Here is a 20,607-nt window from a genome sequence, read left to right as displayed (position 1 = left end):
AGACAGCACTGGTACCCACTGTTAAAGAGCATGTCACGCACAAAACCATGGCCTCTTCCTCAATGGCCACTTCTCCTGACACAGCACAATTACAAAACTCTGCATTCCAACCTGAAAACCTTGCAACTAACAGCCTGGAAAATACCTTGACTCCTCCTCAGGATAACCTATCCAAGAGAGTGAAGGATATCATCATGGAAGCTCGCCGGCCTTCCACAAGAAAGGCATATTCAGCAAAATGGAAAAGATTTCACACTTGGAGCACCACAAAGGGCCTAGATGCGACAGTGATGAACATGCCACATATCCTGGAATACTTGGCAGAAATGCTCCACAATGGCCTGTCTTACTCTTCCGTTAAAATTCATGCTTCAGCAATTTCAGCAGAGTACAATACTGATCCACCTGTCTTTTCTCATCCTCTCCTAAGACAGTTTCTAAGAGGAATTAAAAACATCAATCCTCCAAGGAAACCTCCAGTGCCTACTTGGGACCTTAACTTCGTGTTGGAAAAACTAACTCTGCCTCCCTTTGAACCAGCAGCATCTGCAGAACTACAGTTCCTGTCTTGGAAGACTGCCTTCCTTCTGGACATAACCTCAGCAAGAAGAGTATCTGAGTTAGAGGCCCTCATGGCGGTACAGCCATTTCTTATTTTTCATCAGGACAGAGTCTCATTGAGAACCAATCCTTCATTTATGCCAAAGGTGGTATCCAGGGTCTCATTAAACCAAGCTATTCACCTGCCTACCTTCTTTCCAAATCCACAAAACAAAGGGGAGAAACTTCTGCACACCCTGGACATACACAGACAGTTGCGCTACTACTTGGACAGAACTAAAAGCTACAGAAAAACTGACCAGCTGTTGGTAGCATATGCTGCTGGTGCACAAGGAAAAGCAATTTCCAAACAGACAATTTCAAAATGGATAGGGAATTGCATTTGTTTTTGTTATTCCTTTCATGGAAAAACTGTGCCAGCTAACATTAGACCTCATTCCACGAGAGCCACAGCCACCTCCACAGCCTTCTTAAGAGGGGTGGCTACCAAGGGCATTTTAGAAGCTGCTACATGGAGCTCCGTGCATACATTTTCCAAGCATTACAATTTACCTTTATATTCCAGATCCAGAGCAGGCTTTGGTACGGCAGTCCTGCAGGGCATTTTAGCTACACCATCCTTTACATAGATTCTCCACCCGCAGATTGGCTATGGTATTCTACCCATATGTGATGACTGCAGATGCATCATTGAAGGACATAGTACAGTTTTGTACCTACCATAAATGTAGATGTCTGATAGGTATGCATCTGCAGTCAGGTTTACCCTCCCTCCTGCCCCTCTTTGGTATTTATTGGGTACTTTTCCCTCTCATAGCTAGCTGGGGTGATCTATTATGGTGTATTTGTTTTATATATAGATATATATATATACATACATATATATTTCTGTGCATGTTTGGAATTTATTGCATTTCTCCAAATTTAGCCTTCCTTAGAGGGCACCTGGCATCTGGGGCAAGAAACACTGAGGAAGATGGCGTCGGCTGATGCTTTTATACCCCAGGTGCTCTGACGTCAGGGAAAGGGCGACATCAGCCGACGCCGGACCCAGACTTTGGAATCCGGCCGACCGAAGGGCTTCCTGAGGCAGGACAAACCCATATGTGATGACTGCAGATGCATACCTATCGGACATCTACATTTATGGTAGGTACAAAACTGTACTTTCTGCCTCTCAAATCTCCACACAGTCTGCAAAAAACTCTGGGAATTGTCTATCAGTCACTAGTACTGCAGTCGTGAACTAGTAATGCAGATAGTACTGTTGTGTAAGAACATGTCATAGCTGTAGATGTTCAGGTAGGTCACTGTTATAGTATATGCAAACCCCTTGTCATTTATCCTAGGCAGAGGTGGATTTTCTTCCCATCTGTTCTCACACATTTTCTCTTGTATGGTCTGTCCTCTTAGGGTACCAGCTTCAGGTTTTCCCTGTGCCAAATAAGCTGCGAGAATTTTCATGCACATAAGTGCAAGCATGTAATCTTGTGCAGAATTCTTAGGCCAGATGCAAGTCTCAAGAAGAAGGTGTCTCTCAGCTTTTGTAGACTGGCTGGATGTATGGCATCTATCAGTTAGGATTACTACAACAGTGATCTGTTCGAACATCTACCGTACCTCTCATATTTTTGCCTCATATTTTTGGCCTGTACTTAATAAAATGTGTGGTTTCCTGGCAAACCACTGAAGAATGAAGTCAATAAGTAATGATATACATTTGAGTTTCAGACTTTATATCCTTCTAAAAATCCATGTTAACACAAAATCTGCTATTCTAGCCACCTTCTTTCTTTAAAAAAGCAATATTTAAAATCCTCCCCATTATTTTAGGCTTTGTCCAGATGTCTTACATTGAGGTTGAGAGATGTGCATCTACTGTTAGGGAAGTTCTTGCACAACTCTACTTTTCTTGGTGTGTGTGGTGTCTTCTTTTTCAATATTTTGCATAGTCAACTGGCTTGGAGAGATGTTCTCTGATTTTCTTCAAGTCTTTGACTATTCATAGTTAACGCCTTGATTTGTATTTATTCTTTTCCAGTTGTCCTTGGGGAATCCCTCATTACTTGAAAAAATACAATGAGATGATGAGGCTTCATGATTGGAAGTAGACAATTCTTCTCGTTTTACTGTATTTACATGTATGTATGTTTCAGTCAACTAATGTATGGTCTTCTGCTTTTAAGAAAGCTGACAAGTATGCATTCAACACCCTTGGGTAAACAACCTGTAACCCGCACAAGACTAAGCTTGATATTTGTTTTCCTTATCTGCTACTGTTCAAAGTAAGAATACCATTTTCCCTACATTATTCTATAATAATTCAGTGTTACTACACACCTATGGATAAGGAAGTTTTTTGTAGAGTACTTTGGCTATTAGGGCACTTCCTCAGCAGACATGGAAAGCCAAGTTCCACCTTCGAATTGATTCAAGAAACTTCAGTCTTTTTGCAATAGTAATATTGCTGAGAAAGTTTTGCTAGGGTAAATAGAAGCATTGTTTGCTCAAATGTGCGTAAGATGCTTTTGATACTAATTGGGCTGCCATGTCTTGGGCTGTTGAGGAGACTTGCATTTTAAACTTAGTGAAAGTATTAGTGACAAATGATTGTTGCTGAGACACAAGAAATGTGGTCATTCAGCAGATATTTTGGATCTTGAAAACAAAGGCGGCACCAGGTTTTTGTTGAAGATTTCATACCCATCTGTGCCTCAGTAGTAGAGGAATTATACTTCTAATTAGAAGCTGTTTTTATAAAATGTTTGTGTTTCACTTTTGCAGTCATCACATTTAGGTTATCCCTACCAGGGTAGCCCTCAGCCGGCCCGAATACCAGAGGCTTAGTATTTCTGTGTCGGTTGCTGTCGCTTCAGGACTGACGTCAGGTCATCAGTAGTATAAAGTAAGGCAGCCGACACCATTACATCAGTCATTCTTGCCATGGAGCCCAAAGCAGAAGCAGTTTGCACTAGTGGCAGTTGGCTGCTACCTGAGTTTCGTCTACCGAATTGAAGTTGAAGTCTTCTAAAACGAAGTACCCCATTGGGATCCTTTTTTCTTGCACTAACCGATGTCAGAAAAAGTTAATTGTCGCACCTGTGGAAAGCAAATACCACACTGAGACTTTCAATCTTCCCGCGTCACTTGTTTAGGCCCAGACCATGATGTCCCCCGTTGTCGCTTCTGTGCTTTGTTCAACACCAGAAATATCCATCTTCGGGCCTTTATTGTAGCTAGATATTTTCGCTTACAGTCCTCGAATTCTGATATGGATTCGGTAAGCCATCCGACAGCAGATCTTCAGATAAAAAAGGAAAGATAAAGACAGAAACGGACCGCACAGGCCCAAACCTACCGACGACGCTTCCATGAAGTGAGTCTTCAGTTCTCCTGTCCTCAGGCGCTTTTGCAGCCCCTGGTGCCTGCTTCTGTGGATTCGCAGGCCGCTACAGAGACCCTTTTGGAGTCTGGTATGCCGTAAAGCTCTTCTTCGACTAAGGATCCTGCGGTCATCTCTACCTTGGATTGGTCTTTAGCCACTGAGTAGGCACCAGCTTCCGAGAAGTCTTTTGCACTACCGATTCTCGACACAAACTGATGTCTTCTTTCACGACCATTCTTTTGAAAACTACAGATTTTCTTAGGCCCAGGTACGAACCACACCCACAAAACCGACCCAATCTCTTGCACTTGCTTCCTTGCCTCAGTCTCAAATGCATAGAATGGCAGAAGACCTTATAATGCTGATCAGGGGAAGCCAAGCTACCCCCCCCCCCCGAAAGGAAAAGAGATCTGTCCCCTGTAGTTTTGTCTAGTCAAGAGTCAGGGAAGTCTGATGCATCTGAATATGAAGACATGCAACCTCTCTCTACTTATGAGGGTTCTGATGCAGAGGATTCCATCCCTTCAGCCTCTCCCCCAGAAGATTTTTCCTTTGGGGAAACCCTTCATTCCTTATGGGAACATTTCCAATGGGAGAGTCAAGACTACCCTCAGTCTAAAAAGAAACTTGGGGAATTCTTAGATCTTCCTCAGCACAGACCCTTGGCCACCCCCCTAGTCCTGGATGTTTTGGAGGATGTTTTCCTGGAGTCAAGCTTGACTCCTGAAACCCTCCCTCCTGCACCCAGAAAACCATACCGGTACTGTAGAGTCCCTGACTCTCTCAAATTTCTTTTTAAAAATCCTACTGCAGACTCTGAGGTCACTTCTCAAGGGCCTAAAGGGGTTAAAGCAACCGCTGCTAAGAATCCCCCCCCCCCAGATAGGGATTCCCGAGCACTAGACAGACGGGGTAAAAAAGTATACACCCCAGCTACTCTTGCTGTCAGGGCACTAAATTGTCAGTTCCTTATGCTAAAATTTCAGTTCCCCATACTAAAGGGGTGGCGTAAGCCACAAAACGATGGGCTAGGCTTGTAAATGCCCTCGGGCAGATAGCCTAGTATGAACCTATGAACCTATAATAACCTGGAGCTCCTCCAAACAAAAAATGTCTTCCCTTCCTGCTTGTGCAGAATCTAACGACTTACAACAGTTAATGCATTCTGCAAGTCAAGTAACTAAACACACCTTGCACTGTGGTTTTGATGCCCTAGACGCTTCTTGCAGGGCAGCAGTCACTGGATCTGTCAGAAGGCATGCATGGCTTAAGGAACAGTCCCTGCCAGATCATGTCAAATCTAAATTGTTGGATGCTCCCTTGTACAAAGACAACTTATTTTGGCACTAAGGCAGAAGAGGTCTTAAAGATGGAAGAAAAAGCAAAATCTATGCAGACAGTAAGGATTTCTTACAGGTCCAGCCACCTAGGTTCAGCAGGCATTGTCCCACCAAGCACGGGTCCTTTCCTACTCCCACTAAGCCAGTCCAGCCCAGACCCTGGGGAACCAGACCCCCCAGACAGCAGCCACAGGGAATGCAGAGATCTAAGCAGTGGACTTCCTCCACTTCAAAACCAGGGCGTTATAAGCCACCCCCTTATGGTAAGAACGCACAATAACTCCCCTCTCCCACCCCCTCCTCCTGAGCACCTTTTACCCCTAGGAGGAAAAAACTCCTTTCACGCAAGAACCTGGGCCACCATTACCAACTACCATGGGTTCTCAACATAGTGTCTCGGGGATACAAATTTTCCTTCTACACTCTTCCAACCCCAAAAGGGTTCCCAGATCTACCGTTAAACCAGTGGGCAGAGGCTGAAAAGCAAATCCTTTCCCTGCTTTCTGTGAGGTCAGTAGAGCATGTTCAAGTGCTGCTCTTGGGTGCTATCAGCAGGTAGGTTTCCATGCGAACTGCCAGTGAAGACTAGTTAAAGGTATTCATCCTTTCCCATAGGTTGTATTTTACAACTACATTTGTAGAATTATTTTTTTTTAACTTTTCTTTAAAAAGGTTGGAGTAACAGTAAATCGTTAACATCTGAAGGTCCCAAGAGCAGCACTGTCATACCCAAGAGAGGTGAACCGTTACAGGATCCTCTGCAGAACAGCACTGCCAGTCTGCCCTACCTCTGAAGTGGGGCAGCTTTTAAAGTCTCTCCTTCAGAAACACTCGTAGGTAAATGCCAGGCTTTCAGTCAGCAGACAATTACAAGCCCAGCCAGTAACCAGTAATAGTGCTTCATACACCTCCAAAGGTTCTGCAGAACATTACCGTAAGGCAGGTAAAACCTTTTAGACAATGCAGCATTGCTGTAGAAAAATATTAAAACGTGTAAATAGGATATGACCCAATACTATGCATTACTACTGCAGTGACCACCCCTGGAAGATCTGTTGCTATGGTAATTATACTTGTACCACTATAAAACTTATTTTTATGTATTTTACTGGCAGGATAATTAGACACTATGGCTGTTTTTCAGTCATACCCTTATTACATAATAATATACTTAAAAAGCACAGTTGAACAAATGAAATCCAGAAGAGCAGTCGTACACATGTTGTTTACTGATTTCTTGCATGAAGTAGCATTATGCTGTTGGTGTAAATGCTTAACTGTGCTAACTTGCAATACTATATATTATTGCTTTTAATCTACTAGTTTTATGTAGCAAAGGTTTTCTTAGTAAGTACATTCTGTAAATGGCTGGTACACCTAGTAGCTACTAATTCAGGTCAACCTAAGTCAGTATTGCTTTTCTTTTTGCAGTGCATTTGCTCAGTACAATATGGATCAATTCACTCCAGCTAAGCTTGAAGGTCACGATGAGCCTGTAAGTATTAGTTGTTCCTGGTATCTTTTACTAAAGCACATGAATTTTAAAGTTTATTAGAATTATGATTGTTTTTTCAAGATCCATTTTTTTTTTAATGAATGTGGAGCATTAAACTGCATCAGTAGTAGTATGTTTATCTTGTGCTTCGCTGTTGCAGTTGTAATTTGGGGAAACTCTTCCACAGGTAGAGGTCCCAATGTCCAGCCAGACCTCAGAGCTGAGCAGCCTTCCCCGTCAGCTTGGCTAATCTTGCCTGTACTTTGGGCATTCCCAAGTGCCTGGTGTAAAGGTGCTGTACACTAGGGTATCTTAAGATGTTCTTCGTGTTTTACTGTTGCAGTCATCACATTTGGGTTATCCCTGCCAGGGTAGCCCTCAGTTGGCCTGAATACCAGAGGCTTAGTATTTCTGCGTCGGTTGCCGTTGCTCCAGGACTGATGTCAGGTCATCAGTAGTATAAAATATGGCAGCTGACGCCATTACATCAGTCTTTCTTGCCGAGGAGCCCGAAGCAGAAGCAGTTTGCACGAGTTCCGGTCGGCTGTTACCTGAGTTTTTCATTTTGAAGTTGAAGTCTTCTAAAGCTAAGTACCCCATTGGGCATCCTTTTTTCTTGCTCTAACTGATGTCAGAAAAAGTTAACAATTGTCTCGCCTGTGGAAAGCAAATACCACACCAAGACTTCTTCATTCTTACTGCGTCACTTGCTTAGGCCCAGACCACGATGTCCCCCGCTGTCGTTTTTGTGCTCTGTTCAGTGACAGAACTGTACGTTGTTGGGCCCTTATTGTAGCTACATATTTTCGCTCTCAGTCCTCTAATTCCAATATGGCTTTGGTAAGCCATCAGACGACAGAGCTTCTGAAAAAATGTAAGGATGTAGGCGGAGAAGACTGCACAGGTTCAAACCTACCGATGACGCTTCTGTTAAGCTAGTCATCAGTTCTTTGGTCCTCAGTGAGGCGCTTTTGCAGCCCCTGATGCCTGCTTCTGTGGATTCTCAGGCCACTACCAAGACCCTTTCGGAGTCCTATATGCCGCGAGACTCTTCATCGACTAAGGATCCTGCGGATGTCTTTACCTTGGATGGGTCCAAAGCCACTTAGCAGGCACTGGCTTCCAAGGAAGTACTTCGCAGTACCGTTTCTCGACACAGACAGACTTATTTTGCGTCTACCATTCTTTCAAAAACTACCGAGTTTCTAAGGCCTAGGGTACGAACCACACCCAAGAAACCGATGACCCAATCTCAGGCATCTGCTTCCTTGCCTCAGTCTCAAATGCTTAAAATGACAGAGTACCTTATAATGCTGATCAGGGGAAGCCCCGACTCTCAAATTTCTTTTCAAAAATCCTACTGCTGACCATGAGGTTATTTCTTAAGGGCCTAAAGGAATTAAAGTAACTTCTGCTAAGAATCCCACCCCCCCTCAGATAGAGATTTTTGAGCCTTAGACAGATGGGGTAAAAAAGTATACACCTCTGCTACTCTTGCTGTTAGAGCACTGAATTGTCAGTTCCATATGCTAAATTTCAGCAACATACTGTGGAACTCCTCAAACAAAAAATGTCAACTTTGCCTGCTTGTGCAGAAAATTAAAGAATTACAGCAGTTAATGCATTCTGGAAGTCAAGTAACTAAGCACACCTTACAATGTGGTTTTGACGCCTTAGAAGCATCATGCAGGGCAGCACTCACTTGTTCTGTGCATAGAAGGCATGCTTGGCTTAAGGAACAGCCCTTGCCAGACCATGTCAAATCCAAATTATTGGATGCACCCTTGCACAAAGACAACTTATTTGGTACCAAGTCAGAGGAAGTCTTAAAACAGATGGAAGAAAAAGCTAAATCTATGCAGACAGTTAAGGACTTCCTGCAGGTCCAGCCACCTAGGTTCAGTAGGCATTGCCCCTCCAAGCAGTGCTCCTTTCCTGCCCCATCCAGGTCCGCACAGCCCAGACCTCGGGGAAACAGGCCACCCAGACGGCAGCCCCAGGGAATGCAGAGATCTAAGTAATGGAGTTCCTCCTCTTCAAAACCAGGGAGTGCTAAGCCACCCCCTCATGGTAAGAACTCACAATGACTTTCCACTTCCACCCCCCGCCCACCTTTATTTGCCCCTAGGAGGAAAACTCTCCTTCCACGCAAGCACCTGGGCCACCATTACTAACGACCGCTGGGTCCTCAACATAGTGTCCCAGGTATACAGATTTTCTTTCCACACTCTACCAACCCAAAAAGGGTTCCCAAATCTCCCCCCAAACCAGTGGGCAGAGGCCAAAACAAAGTCTTTTCCCTGCCGTCCATGAGGGCAATAGAGCCCGTTCCTGCAGAACAGATAGGCAAGGTTTCTATTCCAAACTCTTCCTGGTACCCAGAAAAGAGGGCACCTGGCACCCCATCCTCAATCTATCCATTCTAAACACATTTCTGGTGATACCAAAATTCAAAATGCTCACCCTCCAGCAGCTACTACCTATGCTCTCCAAGGATCCTTGGTTAGCCACCCTAGACCTAAAAGAGGCCTACCTACACATCCCAGTCAGGGAATTATGCAGAAAATATCTGCGTTTCAGAGCAGGGTCACTGCACTTTCAGTTCTCTGTGCTTCCCTTTGGCTTATCCACTGCTCCCAGAGTTTTCACAAAATGTCTGGGTCCCGCCATTGCTTTTTGCAGGCAAAAAAATATTCAAATTTACTCATACTTAGATGACTGCCTAATTCGGGCAGACAGTCAGGAAAAGCTGCTCAAGCACCTGGTTTTTGTAAAGGACCTGCTGACCTTCCTGGGGTACACTATCAACGAAAAGAAATCCAAACTAGTACCCACCCAAAAAATTGTATTCCTGGGAGCAAGGCTGAACACAGCTTCCCAGATGTCTTTCCTTACACCAGAAAAGCAAACCTACCTGACAGCCTGTCTGAACTAGCCACCACACCTCAGTTATCCGCAAGGAAAATCCTGCAAGCTCTGGGGTTCATGGCTTCTTGCATTCTACTCATTCCATATGCCAGACTGCATATGAGAACTCCAGTGGTACCTAAAAAGCCATTGGTGTCAACAATTTCAAGACCTGGAAACCCTTATACTAATGGTACCTTGTCTAAGGAAAGATTTTCTTTGGTAGCCAGCAGCATGCTACCACAACAAGGGACTACCCTTTTCACAACCCCTCAAAGCCCAGAGCCTCACCACAGACTCATCATATTATTCCTGGGTTGCACACCTGGACCGCAGGTGCTTACAGGGCACTGACAGCTTTCAGACCCCTACTCTCTCCAGGGGCTCTACTGATGAAAACAGACAACACCACTGTGATGTGGTATATCAACAAGCAGGGAGGGACTCCCTCGTACCCTCTGTGAAGGCTTGCACAATTCCCGCCAGGCTTTCTAAACTCTCTGGCAGACAACTTATGCGGAAATCTTCTGGACCCACATGAGTGGCAGCTATACCAAAGAACCTTCACCCTTGTAACTCAGAAATGAGGCATCCCGAAGGTCGACATCTTTGCTTCACACTCCAACCATCATCTCAGCAAGTTCTGCACCAGGGAACCTCACTGCAAGGCCTGGAAAGTGGATGCTCTATCCTTCCAGTGGACCAACCTCTCGGTCTATGCATTTCCCCCACTGCCACTCATTACAAGGGTACTGCTTAAAATAAGGGAGGAAAAAGGACAATCCTGATTGCCCCAAACTGGCCATGCCAGCACTGGTACCCACTGCTGCGCAGCCTGTCACCTCTGCCACCATGGCATCTCCCTCAGATCCCAACACTCCTGACCCAGAGGGAAGGAGAATTCATGCATCCCCAATTGCAGACCCTCAGTTTGGCAGCCTGGCTTAACCCCTGACCACTGCACAAGCTGCCAATCTCAGCAAATAAGTTCTAGATGTTATATGTGAGGCCAGATGCCCTAGCACTAGAAAGTCTTATGCTGACAAATGGAAAAGGTTGTACACATGAATCCAGGCTAAGGGAGCCGGCACAGAACAGCCCTCCCTACCTCTCATCCTGGATTTACTTTGCTGATCTACTACACAAGTGTCTGTCATTTTCTTTTATTAAAATTCATGCCTCTGCTATCTCTGCTCATTTCAGCACAGAGCCACCTCTTTTCTGACACGCTGTCATCAAACATTTGCTAAGAGGGGCTAACAGCTTAAGGCCACCCAGAAGAGCGCCTGTCCCAACTTGGGACCTAAACTTTGTGCTGGAAAAGCTCACCCTGCCACCCTTTGAACCAGCAGCTTCAGCAGAATTAAAGTTCTTCTCATGGGAAGACAGCCTTGCTTCTGGCCATCACTTCAGCAAGAAGAGTATCCGAGCTACAAGCACTAATGGCTGTAGAGCCCTTCATCATTTTCCCTGCTGACAGGGTCCCCTCAGGACTAATCCATCCTTCATGCCAAAAGTGGTGTCCAGTGTGGCTCTCAACCAATCCATTAATTTGCCCACCTTTTTTCCTTAACGCACAAAATAAGGGGGAAAGAATACTGCTCTCTCTGGATGTGCACAGGCAGCTCAGATTCTGTCTAGACAGGACTAAGTCATTAAGGAATACTGTTCAATTTAGTCAGTTTCGCTGCAGGAGCAGAGGGCAAAGCCATATCCAAACAAACCATTTCCAAATGGATAGCACACTGCATCCATTTCTGCTACAAGCAACATGGGAAACCTCCCCCCAAGGGGGTCAGGACACATTCTTACCAGAGCAACCTCCACCTCTGCAGCTTTCCTCAGAGGGGTCCCCACCAGGGACATCCTGGAGACTGCAACATGGACATCAGTTCATACCTTCACCAAACATTAACACCTGCCTATCTTCTCCAAATCCAGGGCAGGCTTTGCCACTGCAGTCCTGCATGGCATCCTAGCCAGCCCACAGTCTTCTTGACTGCCTCCATCCTTTCTTCAGCGTTGGGAATCAACCCAAATGTGTTGACTGCAGCAGTGAAACACGAAGAACATAGTACAGTTGTGTACACTTACCATAAATGTAGATGTTCGAGTATATTCACTGTTGCAGTCCTGGTTTTCCTCCCTCCATTCCCCTTGTATCTCTATCTCTGTCTCTCTCTCACTCTCCCTACAAGGAACATTTGGTATTTACTTTTTACTGGTGGTTGTCTTCCAACAATTACTTATCTCCCTATTGGGGACTCCTGACAGGGCAAAAAAAAAAACTGATGTAATGGCGTAGGCTGCCATATTATTTACTACTGATGACCTGACGTCAGTCAGCAACCAGCGCAGAAATACTAAGACTGTGGAATTCGGGCCAACTGAAGGCTACCCTGGCAGGGATAACCCAAATGTGATGACTGCAACAGTGAATACACTATTGCATCTACATTTATGATAAGTGTACACAACTGTACTTTCTTTCTTACTGAATTATCTGCATGCACAATGCACTACAAGCGAAAGGTATTTTTTTGTCCATTGAGCCAGTGTGTGACTCGAATGTGCAGACAAGGACCCTGATGGAGAATGTTTCTCGTTAAATATGTTTGTATTTACTTGTATCTGTTAAACTGTTTGCAGTCTATATAAAAATTTGTGGCTTCTTCCCTACATGGATGTGGTGAGTATGTGCTCTACTCACACGAGAGGCAAGTGTGGCTGAAAAAGACAGATTTTATTTAAGGCTGGGAATGACCAGTACTTTGCTTTTCACTGGGGATGATATCAGACTGCAGTAACTGTCAGGCTTTCAGGCCCCAAACCCTTAGTGTGAGACAAATGGCCACTCGTATCTACTTGAACAGAAAGTGGTGTCTTTCTTCCCCAAGTCTGTTATGGTGTCTGAGGCTAAACAGTCATGCATCCTCTCTAAATCAGAAAAGCAGGAATAGTAGGTGTAATGATGGTTGACTAGTCCTTGGGCTTGATGACATCTGTGCTGGACGCCTCTAATGAAATACTTTGGAGGCTGCATATTGTTGTACCCAGACAGTCTGTGGACTTGACTGGGGAAGATGTCCAGTCCAGAATGCTATCTATAAAGCAAGAGGAGGGCTATTTACCTTTGCTTTTTGTTGAGGAGGATGCTGCATAGTTAGAAAATCAGAATCCAGGGGATGACATTTCTTAGGATCAAAAGGCTCTATAAACCCCCTAACAAAGGTTTAATTTCCTGTAACGTCATGACATCTGCTAAGCTCAAGCTGCTGCTTGATGGATCTGTACTTGCCAGTCCATCCTTCCACATGAGAATGATTTGAGTTGCTCATGGCTTCAAGTTTTTGCAGAAACTGCAGACGTTTTCAGTAAGAGAGAGAGAGAGAGACAGACTTCTGCAACTGAGTAGTATGAGAGAGGGGATCTAGACTTTGGTATCAGGTGTTCTCTCCATTATCATATGCTTCTGATAATGAGGACACTATAGCCCTTCATTCTCCACCAGAAGTTTTGTCCTTTAGAGGTACTTTCTAAGTGATAGTTTTCAGTGAGTGGCACAAAAGGCTGCAGTACAGCCTCCCCTCGCAGCACAAAAGGCTGCAGTACAGCCTCCCCTCGCCCAAGAAAAGGGTCATGGAAGTTCTGCGGTTTGGCCCTTTTGGATGTTTCTGAAGTTATTAGCTTGGAGCCAGACTCCCAATCCCCTGCTCCTAAGGTATCCAGCTGAGTTAGATAGGATCCAGACAACTCACAATTTTCTGTATAAAAACTGTGTAGTAGATTTGGCCTTGATGTTTCTAATGTCTGCCAAGAGAGCTAGACTGATCCCAGGTAACAGTACATTCCATAATGATAAGGAACACAGATTTCTAGACAGATGTGGGAAAAATGGGTGCTTCAGTAACCGTGCATATTAGTGCACTCATTTGCCAAACCCATATTTTTAACTTACCAGGAAGGTTTGTATAGTCAAAGGTGGAATGTTGTGGGGGGTACAGGTTGAAGCTAGGAGAGTTGCTTTGCTGCAGCAGGTCCAAGCTCACTACACTTCAGAAAGCATGCTGTAAAAACTTGCTGATATGGAGCCACTCCTTGGGAGACCTTTTTTGGCTGAGGAGAGACTTTTCTTGCCTGAAAATGAAGAGTTGCAAGTGTTCATTGTCTCCTTAGAAAACTGCATTTTGAAGACCATTGATGCAATACATCCAAGAAGTTGGGGGATAAGCAGAAACTGTGAAATCTATAAAGCAGATGTTCTGTTCTCGTCTACCTAAACACATCTGCTTTTCCAACAGTGATCCTTCTACTGGAGTTTTGGAAAAGTGAAACAACATTCTCATGCAATCATGCAAACTACACCAGCTCCCTTACTCTGCAACCCCAAAATTCTTCCTCTGTTTTATATTCCCCAGCCACTTGGATGCATGAGTAAGAGGCTGACTAGCCACTTGATATCATTAGTGATAAACCATAACTACAGGTAGATGGACCTAGATATCCTGTATATGGAGTACACTGTCTACTTTCTGTCAGAACTTTGATATGTGAATTCCTGGAGTCCCGAAGGCTTAAGAACACCTGTTAAAATCTCTTCTGAAGGGGATGCTAACCTTTGGGACTAAAGTAAACTGACTGCATGTGTTACAGATAGGCATGCTCTTTTGCAGACATGCCTAAATTTACTATTGGGGCACAGGAGAATAATATGCTGATAAATGCATCAAAAACTAAGTGTATGAGATTTGAGACGTAAGTTGAAAGGTGAATGTTTAATATAGCACACTGATAAAAACTGTAGATACAACTCATTCCCTCCTGTACAGCTCTTTTGAGTGTGTACCTTTAACTCCCAGTGGGTGTGACTTGAGCTTTTAAAAAATTAAGTTATCACCTTACAGTTCTAACACATACCCACTGATGTAGGTCAAATATCAACACAACTGTGATATTCATAGTGTTACCCTGCTGCAGTCATCACACTTGGGTTATCCTGCCGTCAGGCAGTCCCGCAGTCGGCCTGAATTCCAAAGTCTTGTTCCGGCGTCGGTTGCTGTCGCTTCTTCCCTGACGTCAGTGCGCCAGGGGTATATAAGAGGCATCCAACGCCATTTTCTTCAGTCTTTCTTGCCGCACGGTGCCCGAAGCAGAAGCAGTTCGCAAGTGCTGGTCGGCCGACATCTGAGATTTTCGATTCGAATTTCAGCCCGAAGTTTTCAATAAAGCTAAGTACCCCATTAGGGAACCTTTTCTTACCTCAGTCCGATGTCAGAAAAAGTAAACAATTGCATTTCTTGTGGGAAGCAAATACCTCATAAGGACTTCCATTCCTATTGTATTCCTTGCCTAGGCCCAGACCACGACGTCACAGGTTGTCTGTTTTGTGCTAGGTTTAATAAAGGAACTGTCAAATGCCGTTTTGACTTCGCACAACATTACTTTGGTAGGAAATTTAATTATATCATACCGTCGGAGCAGCCGACGACTGGCATACATAAAAAACGCAGGGATAAGCACAGGCAGCCTAGGAACAAGCCAGACTCTGAGGCCTCTGCTGGGCCTGTCGCCGGTTCTCCGGTTTTCAGTGAGGCGCCTACACAGCCCCTGACGACCGCAGAACTGGAACCCCAGACAGCTGCAGATTCTCAAGCGGAGTCTACTAGGCCGACGCAGCCATCTTCCGACACCGGAGCAGAAGTAGACCCCGGTGCAGTGGAAACACCTTCGGTCGCAGAAGGTGTCTTCAGACCGACTGCACTCACCATTAAATCTTATGCTAAGCTTAAAACTCCTTTAAAACCTAAGAAGACTGTGCATCAGTCTACAGTTCAAGGCCCCATTCCTAAGAAACAGATGCTTAAGATGGCTGAAGATTTGATTACCCTAATCAGGGGCTCCCATCCCCCTCCTGATAAAAGACCAAGACAGGAGGAGGATTATGCTTCCTCTGACAAGGTTTCAATTTCCTCAGATTCTTCGGAGGAACAGGATTACACTTTTCCACCTTAAGAAGACTCTGATGCTGAATACTGTATTCCCTCAGCATCTCCCCCTGAAGACTACTCCTTTGGGGAAACTTTACATACCATGAGGGAACATTTCCACTGGGAAGGCCAGGACTACTCTGATTCTAAGAAAAGGCTCCAAGAGTTCCTTTTACTACCCCAGCACAGACCTCTTGCTATCCCTCCAGTTTTAGATATTGTGGATGATGTTTACTTGGAGTCTAGTTTAAACCCAGACTCTCTACCTCCTGCTCCAGCCAAACCAGACATACTACATAATACCTGACTCACACAAATTCCTTTATAAAAGCCCTGTGGCTGACCCAGAAACAATTTCCCAGGGTCCTAAGGGAGCTAAAGCTTCTATGGCTAAAGATCCGGTGCCCTCTGAAAGGGATTCCAGAGCCCTAGATAGATGGGGAAAGAAAATATACACCTCAGCAACTCTGGCTATGAGAGAATTAAATTGTTAGTTTCACATGCTGAAATATCAGCAATTCCTAATGTCTCTAAACAAAAAATGAGCACACATACTGAACAGTCTGAATTCAAGGAAATGCAGGATCTGTTGCATGCAGCTGAACAGGTGGGCAAACATACTTTACAATACGGATTTGATTCATTGGAAGCTTCCTGTAGAGCAGCTGTTACTGGCTCTGTCATACGTAGACATGCTTGGTTAAAAGAACAAACCCTTCCTGATCATGTTAAAGAAAAATTATTGGATGCACCTTTACAGCAGGATGTATTATTTGGTGTCAAAGCAGAAGAGGTTTTAAAAAAAAATGGAGGATAAGGCAAAGTCTATGCAGACGGTCAAGGATTTCCCAGCATATGTTTTCTGCCATAGGACCTTGTCCATTATTCTCATACAAAAGAACTAAAACCATTCGTATGAGTCTTGAAAACAGAGACCCCCCTCACTTTGTACTTAATGCATCTTCACCTTCACTCTCTCCTGGCATGTTTATTTGTAACAAATGTGTTGTTTGCCCTTTCATTTACACAGGCACGCATTACACATTTCCTCACAGCAACTATAAAATTGTTTTTAACAAAGAATTTAATTGTCACTCCTCAGCTGTTGTTTATGCTGGTGTTTGCCTCTCCTGCAACTGTTTTTATGTTGGTAAAACGTCAAGAAAACTCTCAGACAGAGTTAAGGAACACCTAGCAGCTATAAGGTCTAAAAATACATACAATGCTTTGGCCAAACACAGTTTATATTGCTCTAATTTTAACAAGTTTCAGTTTATTGTTCTTGAACAGGTTGATCATTTCTTTGGTGACTGGGATTTATTTCTTGAACTTAGAGAACTTAAATGGCAATTATTACTGGGTTCAGAAGTCTATCCTGGCCTTAATGAAGCTGTTAACTTAAAATGTGCTCTTAAATGGTACAAATGATTTGTTTCAACACTTGTTTTCTAGTACTCATGCATTAACTTTTAGGAGTTTCCTTTTGCTATTTACATATCCTTGTTAATGTATTAATTTATGCTAATATTCTCATGTTTGCATTCTTATTGGCTTGCTTATTACCAGCCCATTGAGTTCCACATTCTTATTTCAAATTGTAACAGTTATTTCTTGGTTCAGTCTGATGAAGCTCTTTTAACTAATAAGAGTGAAAGCTTACACATCAGTTTGGTGTCTGTGTCTTTTATGCCGTTTATTTTTATTTTTATTTTTTTATTAGTTCATTCAGTACAAGAAGTTTATTTTATATTGCTATCAATCTTCTCCATAGCGGTTTTTACATTATATTCTGTTTTCCGCGCTCCAATTTCATGGATGGCACTACAGGCACTGATCATGGCTCCAGTAGCCCTAACCTTTTGGACCTATCTTTACATCCTATTCCGCAAGAATTTGCGGACATCATTGACAATCTAGAAAACACTACATCCAAAGCGCAGGAGGCGCTTTCGAAATACAATAATTATATTAGCTCTCAAAATGTTACTTTGGAACCTGCATCGAGATCTTCAATCAACTTTGTTCAAGGGCAATTGCACACTTCTCAAAATCCCAGTACCTCCACAACCTCTTTTGTGCCTACCTCTACTGGACATACTGACTGTGCACCTGTTAACGTCTCACTTCAACGCAGAGCTGTGGATCGTGTTTTTTCAAAGAATGCCATTTCTACATCCATCGTGCATAAATCTACTCCCGTTATTGGCCCTGGCATCACTTCATTTCCTCCTGGTATCAACATGAATGTTCCGTTACAGTTAAACTCCACTAAAACACTAAAATCCTCCTCAGGTTCGGATGCCCTCATCGCCAAGCCTCATCTTTTCACCAAAGGATCACCTGCTTGCAATAATGCTAACTCTTCTGAATCTAACACGCATCGGGTTGGCAAGGGCTCTGTTACCTTCAGTGATGCGAATCATCCTCCTTCTTCATCATCAAGTTCTGCTATCCGTCAGGGTATTCCAGCCTCCAGATCTAACCCTGATATTACCAACACTATAACTGCAAGCTCTGACCCTGCGCACTATACTGACACTTCAGTTTTTATTCTTGATATGAGCACCTCCTGTGCTCCTTCTTCAGTTAATTCCATTGCGCACAATATGGTTCCTGGCAGCGCTATCATTTACAATACTGCTGCAAATTGCACCACGGAGCCTGGTGTTACTAATCCTTCTACTGACACTTTTACCAACATCGCGAATCCTACTACTGACACTTTTACCAACGTCGCTAATTCCAATTCTCTCCCTTATACTAAAAGTGATATTACATCTTTGCTGGGATCACGTTCAGATGAAAACCCATTTTTGGAATCTCTTCCTTCAGTCAAAAGTGGCACACTTCCTTTCTACTCGCATGACCTCAATACATGCAAATCAGACATATACAAGCTAGAAAGACTTATTAAAGTCTATAAAAATATTGAATTCGATATACTCTATTTGGACACCTGCCTCACACTTAAAATTGTTCCTCAAGGGTTGCGCTATGTTAAGTTTCCCAACATAGCAGCCTCTAACCTACAAGTATACGAATCCCTCAAATCTTTGTTCAATGACACAGGATTAAAAATGTTATCTATCATTAACGAGGACAACAGAAACAGGCTTATGGATTTAAAGAAAGTAATTGAATCTATGAATTCTACGTTACTTCAACACAAGGACTTTCACTTTTTTGAACATATTTATCGTGGTATTAACTCTAGAGTTGATAGACATGTATCTACTCTTATTTCCAGGAAGAAAACTAAACTTGATAGAGATTTGTTTCACTACCGCAACAACTCAGCTTACCCTGTGAAAAACTTTAATAAGTCAACTGACATTCAACAGCAGTTTAAACGTTCTAATACCAACAGATCTGCTCGCTCATATCACAATAGTTACCATAGCAACATAACACGCAATTACAACACCAATTTCAATAGGAATCTTCGCACTTCTCCTTCCTATGCTTATGTTGCTTCTTCTACCAAACACAGCACTCAACATTTGTCACCAGGGTCAAATAATTCTTTTCAGCGAAAACACTTTCAACATGCTCCTTCTGAAAATGCATCAAGTACACCACTGTCAACACTCACCAGGTCAAAGATTTTTTGTCTCCTTCGACCACTCTACACTCCCCTCCTCATCCCAATACCCCTATCATCTCTCCCTTTCGAGGCAAAGGAAGGGGAAAATCAAGGAACCCACTCACCAGCAAGAGACCGTTGGTTCTTCGGTCTCCTTCTTCAAGAATAGTAACAAGAAGCTCCCTCAGGTCCTAAAACCTCCCTCTTCTTTTTCCTTTAGACCAGGTCCTCTCTCTCTTTCTGCACCTCCCCTTTCCTCTGTCCCACCACACTCTCTTTTAAAGAATTTCTCCTTTTCTGCATTAAATCTTTCTCTTCAACATATGAAAACAGATATTTTTAATCTTACAACTCGCTTGTTTTCTGAACAACAGTTACAAACATTACACAAAGGCTTCAATTTCATTCCTTCTCAGCGTGCACATTTACCAGATTTACTATTAGAACTTAAACTTTATGCTAGGAAACTTAATTTGTGTGTAATTCATTCTGACCCTCCCTCACATATCAACATTTCAGAAAATCTCAATAATTCTGACACTGATACTGATACTTCTTCATCTGACTCCCTAATTTCAGATAATATCCCCTGTCTCAAACCTAAAAGCTTGTACAATCCTACCTTGAACACCTCCATTATGACCTTTTTAAAAGTATGTGAAAGGGACTTGAGGAATCTTCATTCCAGTAAAAACCAAAACAAATGGTTCAACATGTCACTGGATGAAAAAACATGTCTATCTGAGTTTACCAAAGATAAATCTTTACGTATTATGCGTGCAGACAAAGGCAATGGCTTAGTTCTTATGGAACAGGACTTATACATTCAGAAAATTGAGTCCACACTACAAAACAATGACTTTTTCAAACGTGTTGACATTCAAACTGTTCACAAGCATTTTAATTACATTGACAAGACTTTAAGGCAACTACACTCCTCTAATGCCATTTCCTTTGATGAGTTTATGTTCATGTCAGTTCCTTCTCCTAACCTTGGCAGACTATTTGGTATTCCTAAAATTCACAAGAACTCGACTGACCCTCCATTTAGACATATCATCTCCAACAAGAAAACTAAAACTGAAAAAATAGCTGAATTTTTGGATTCTATTCTTAATCCTTTAGTTCAATCCACACCTTACTATTTAAAAGACTCCTGGACTTTTTTAAATGATTTATTTCTTAACAAAAATCTTACAAATGATTGCATTTTGGTTACGCTCGACGTTGAAGGACTCTATACCAACATCCCTCATAAAGAGGGTTTACAATATTTTGAAGTTTTTTTGCATAAATATACTAATTTATCTCAAAACAGAATCAATACTCTATGTATATTAGTTCAGTTA

At 43.1% G+C, this 20,607-nt stretch overlaps 1 protein-coding gene across 1 annotated transcript in view; it reads left to right on the top strand.

Annotated features, from left to right (window-relative positions):
• The window catches only part of CAPZA1 (capping actin protein of muscle Z-line subunit alpha 1), a gene marked incomplete at its 5' end in the record, with an annotated part of 284,137 nt that overhangs the window by 23,549 nt on the left and 239,981 nt on the right, over window positions 1-20,607 (top strand). Inside the window, 1 exon segment of the mRNA XM_044076941.1 lies at window positions 6,718-6,781. Within this exon segment, the coding sequence (XP_043932876.1) occupies window positions 6,718-6,781 (64 nt within the window).

The sequence above is a fragment of the Protopterus annectens genome, chromosome 7.part0 (genome assembly GCF_019279795.1).
Source record: "Protopterus annectens isolate FY-2018-M chromosome 7.part0, PAN1.0, whole genome shotgun sequence".
NCBI classification, from domain to species: Eukaryota; Metazoa; Chordata; order Ceratodontiformes; family Protopteridae; genus Protopterus; species Protopterus annectens.
This window is presented reverse-complemented; position numbering and strand designations above follow the sequence as displayed.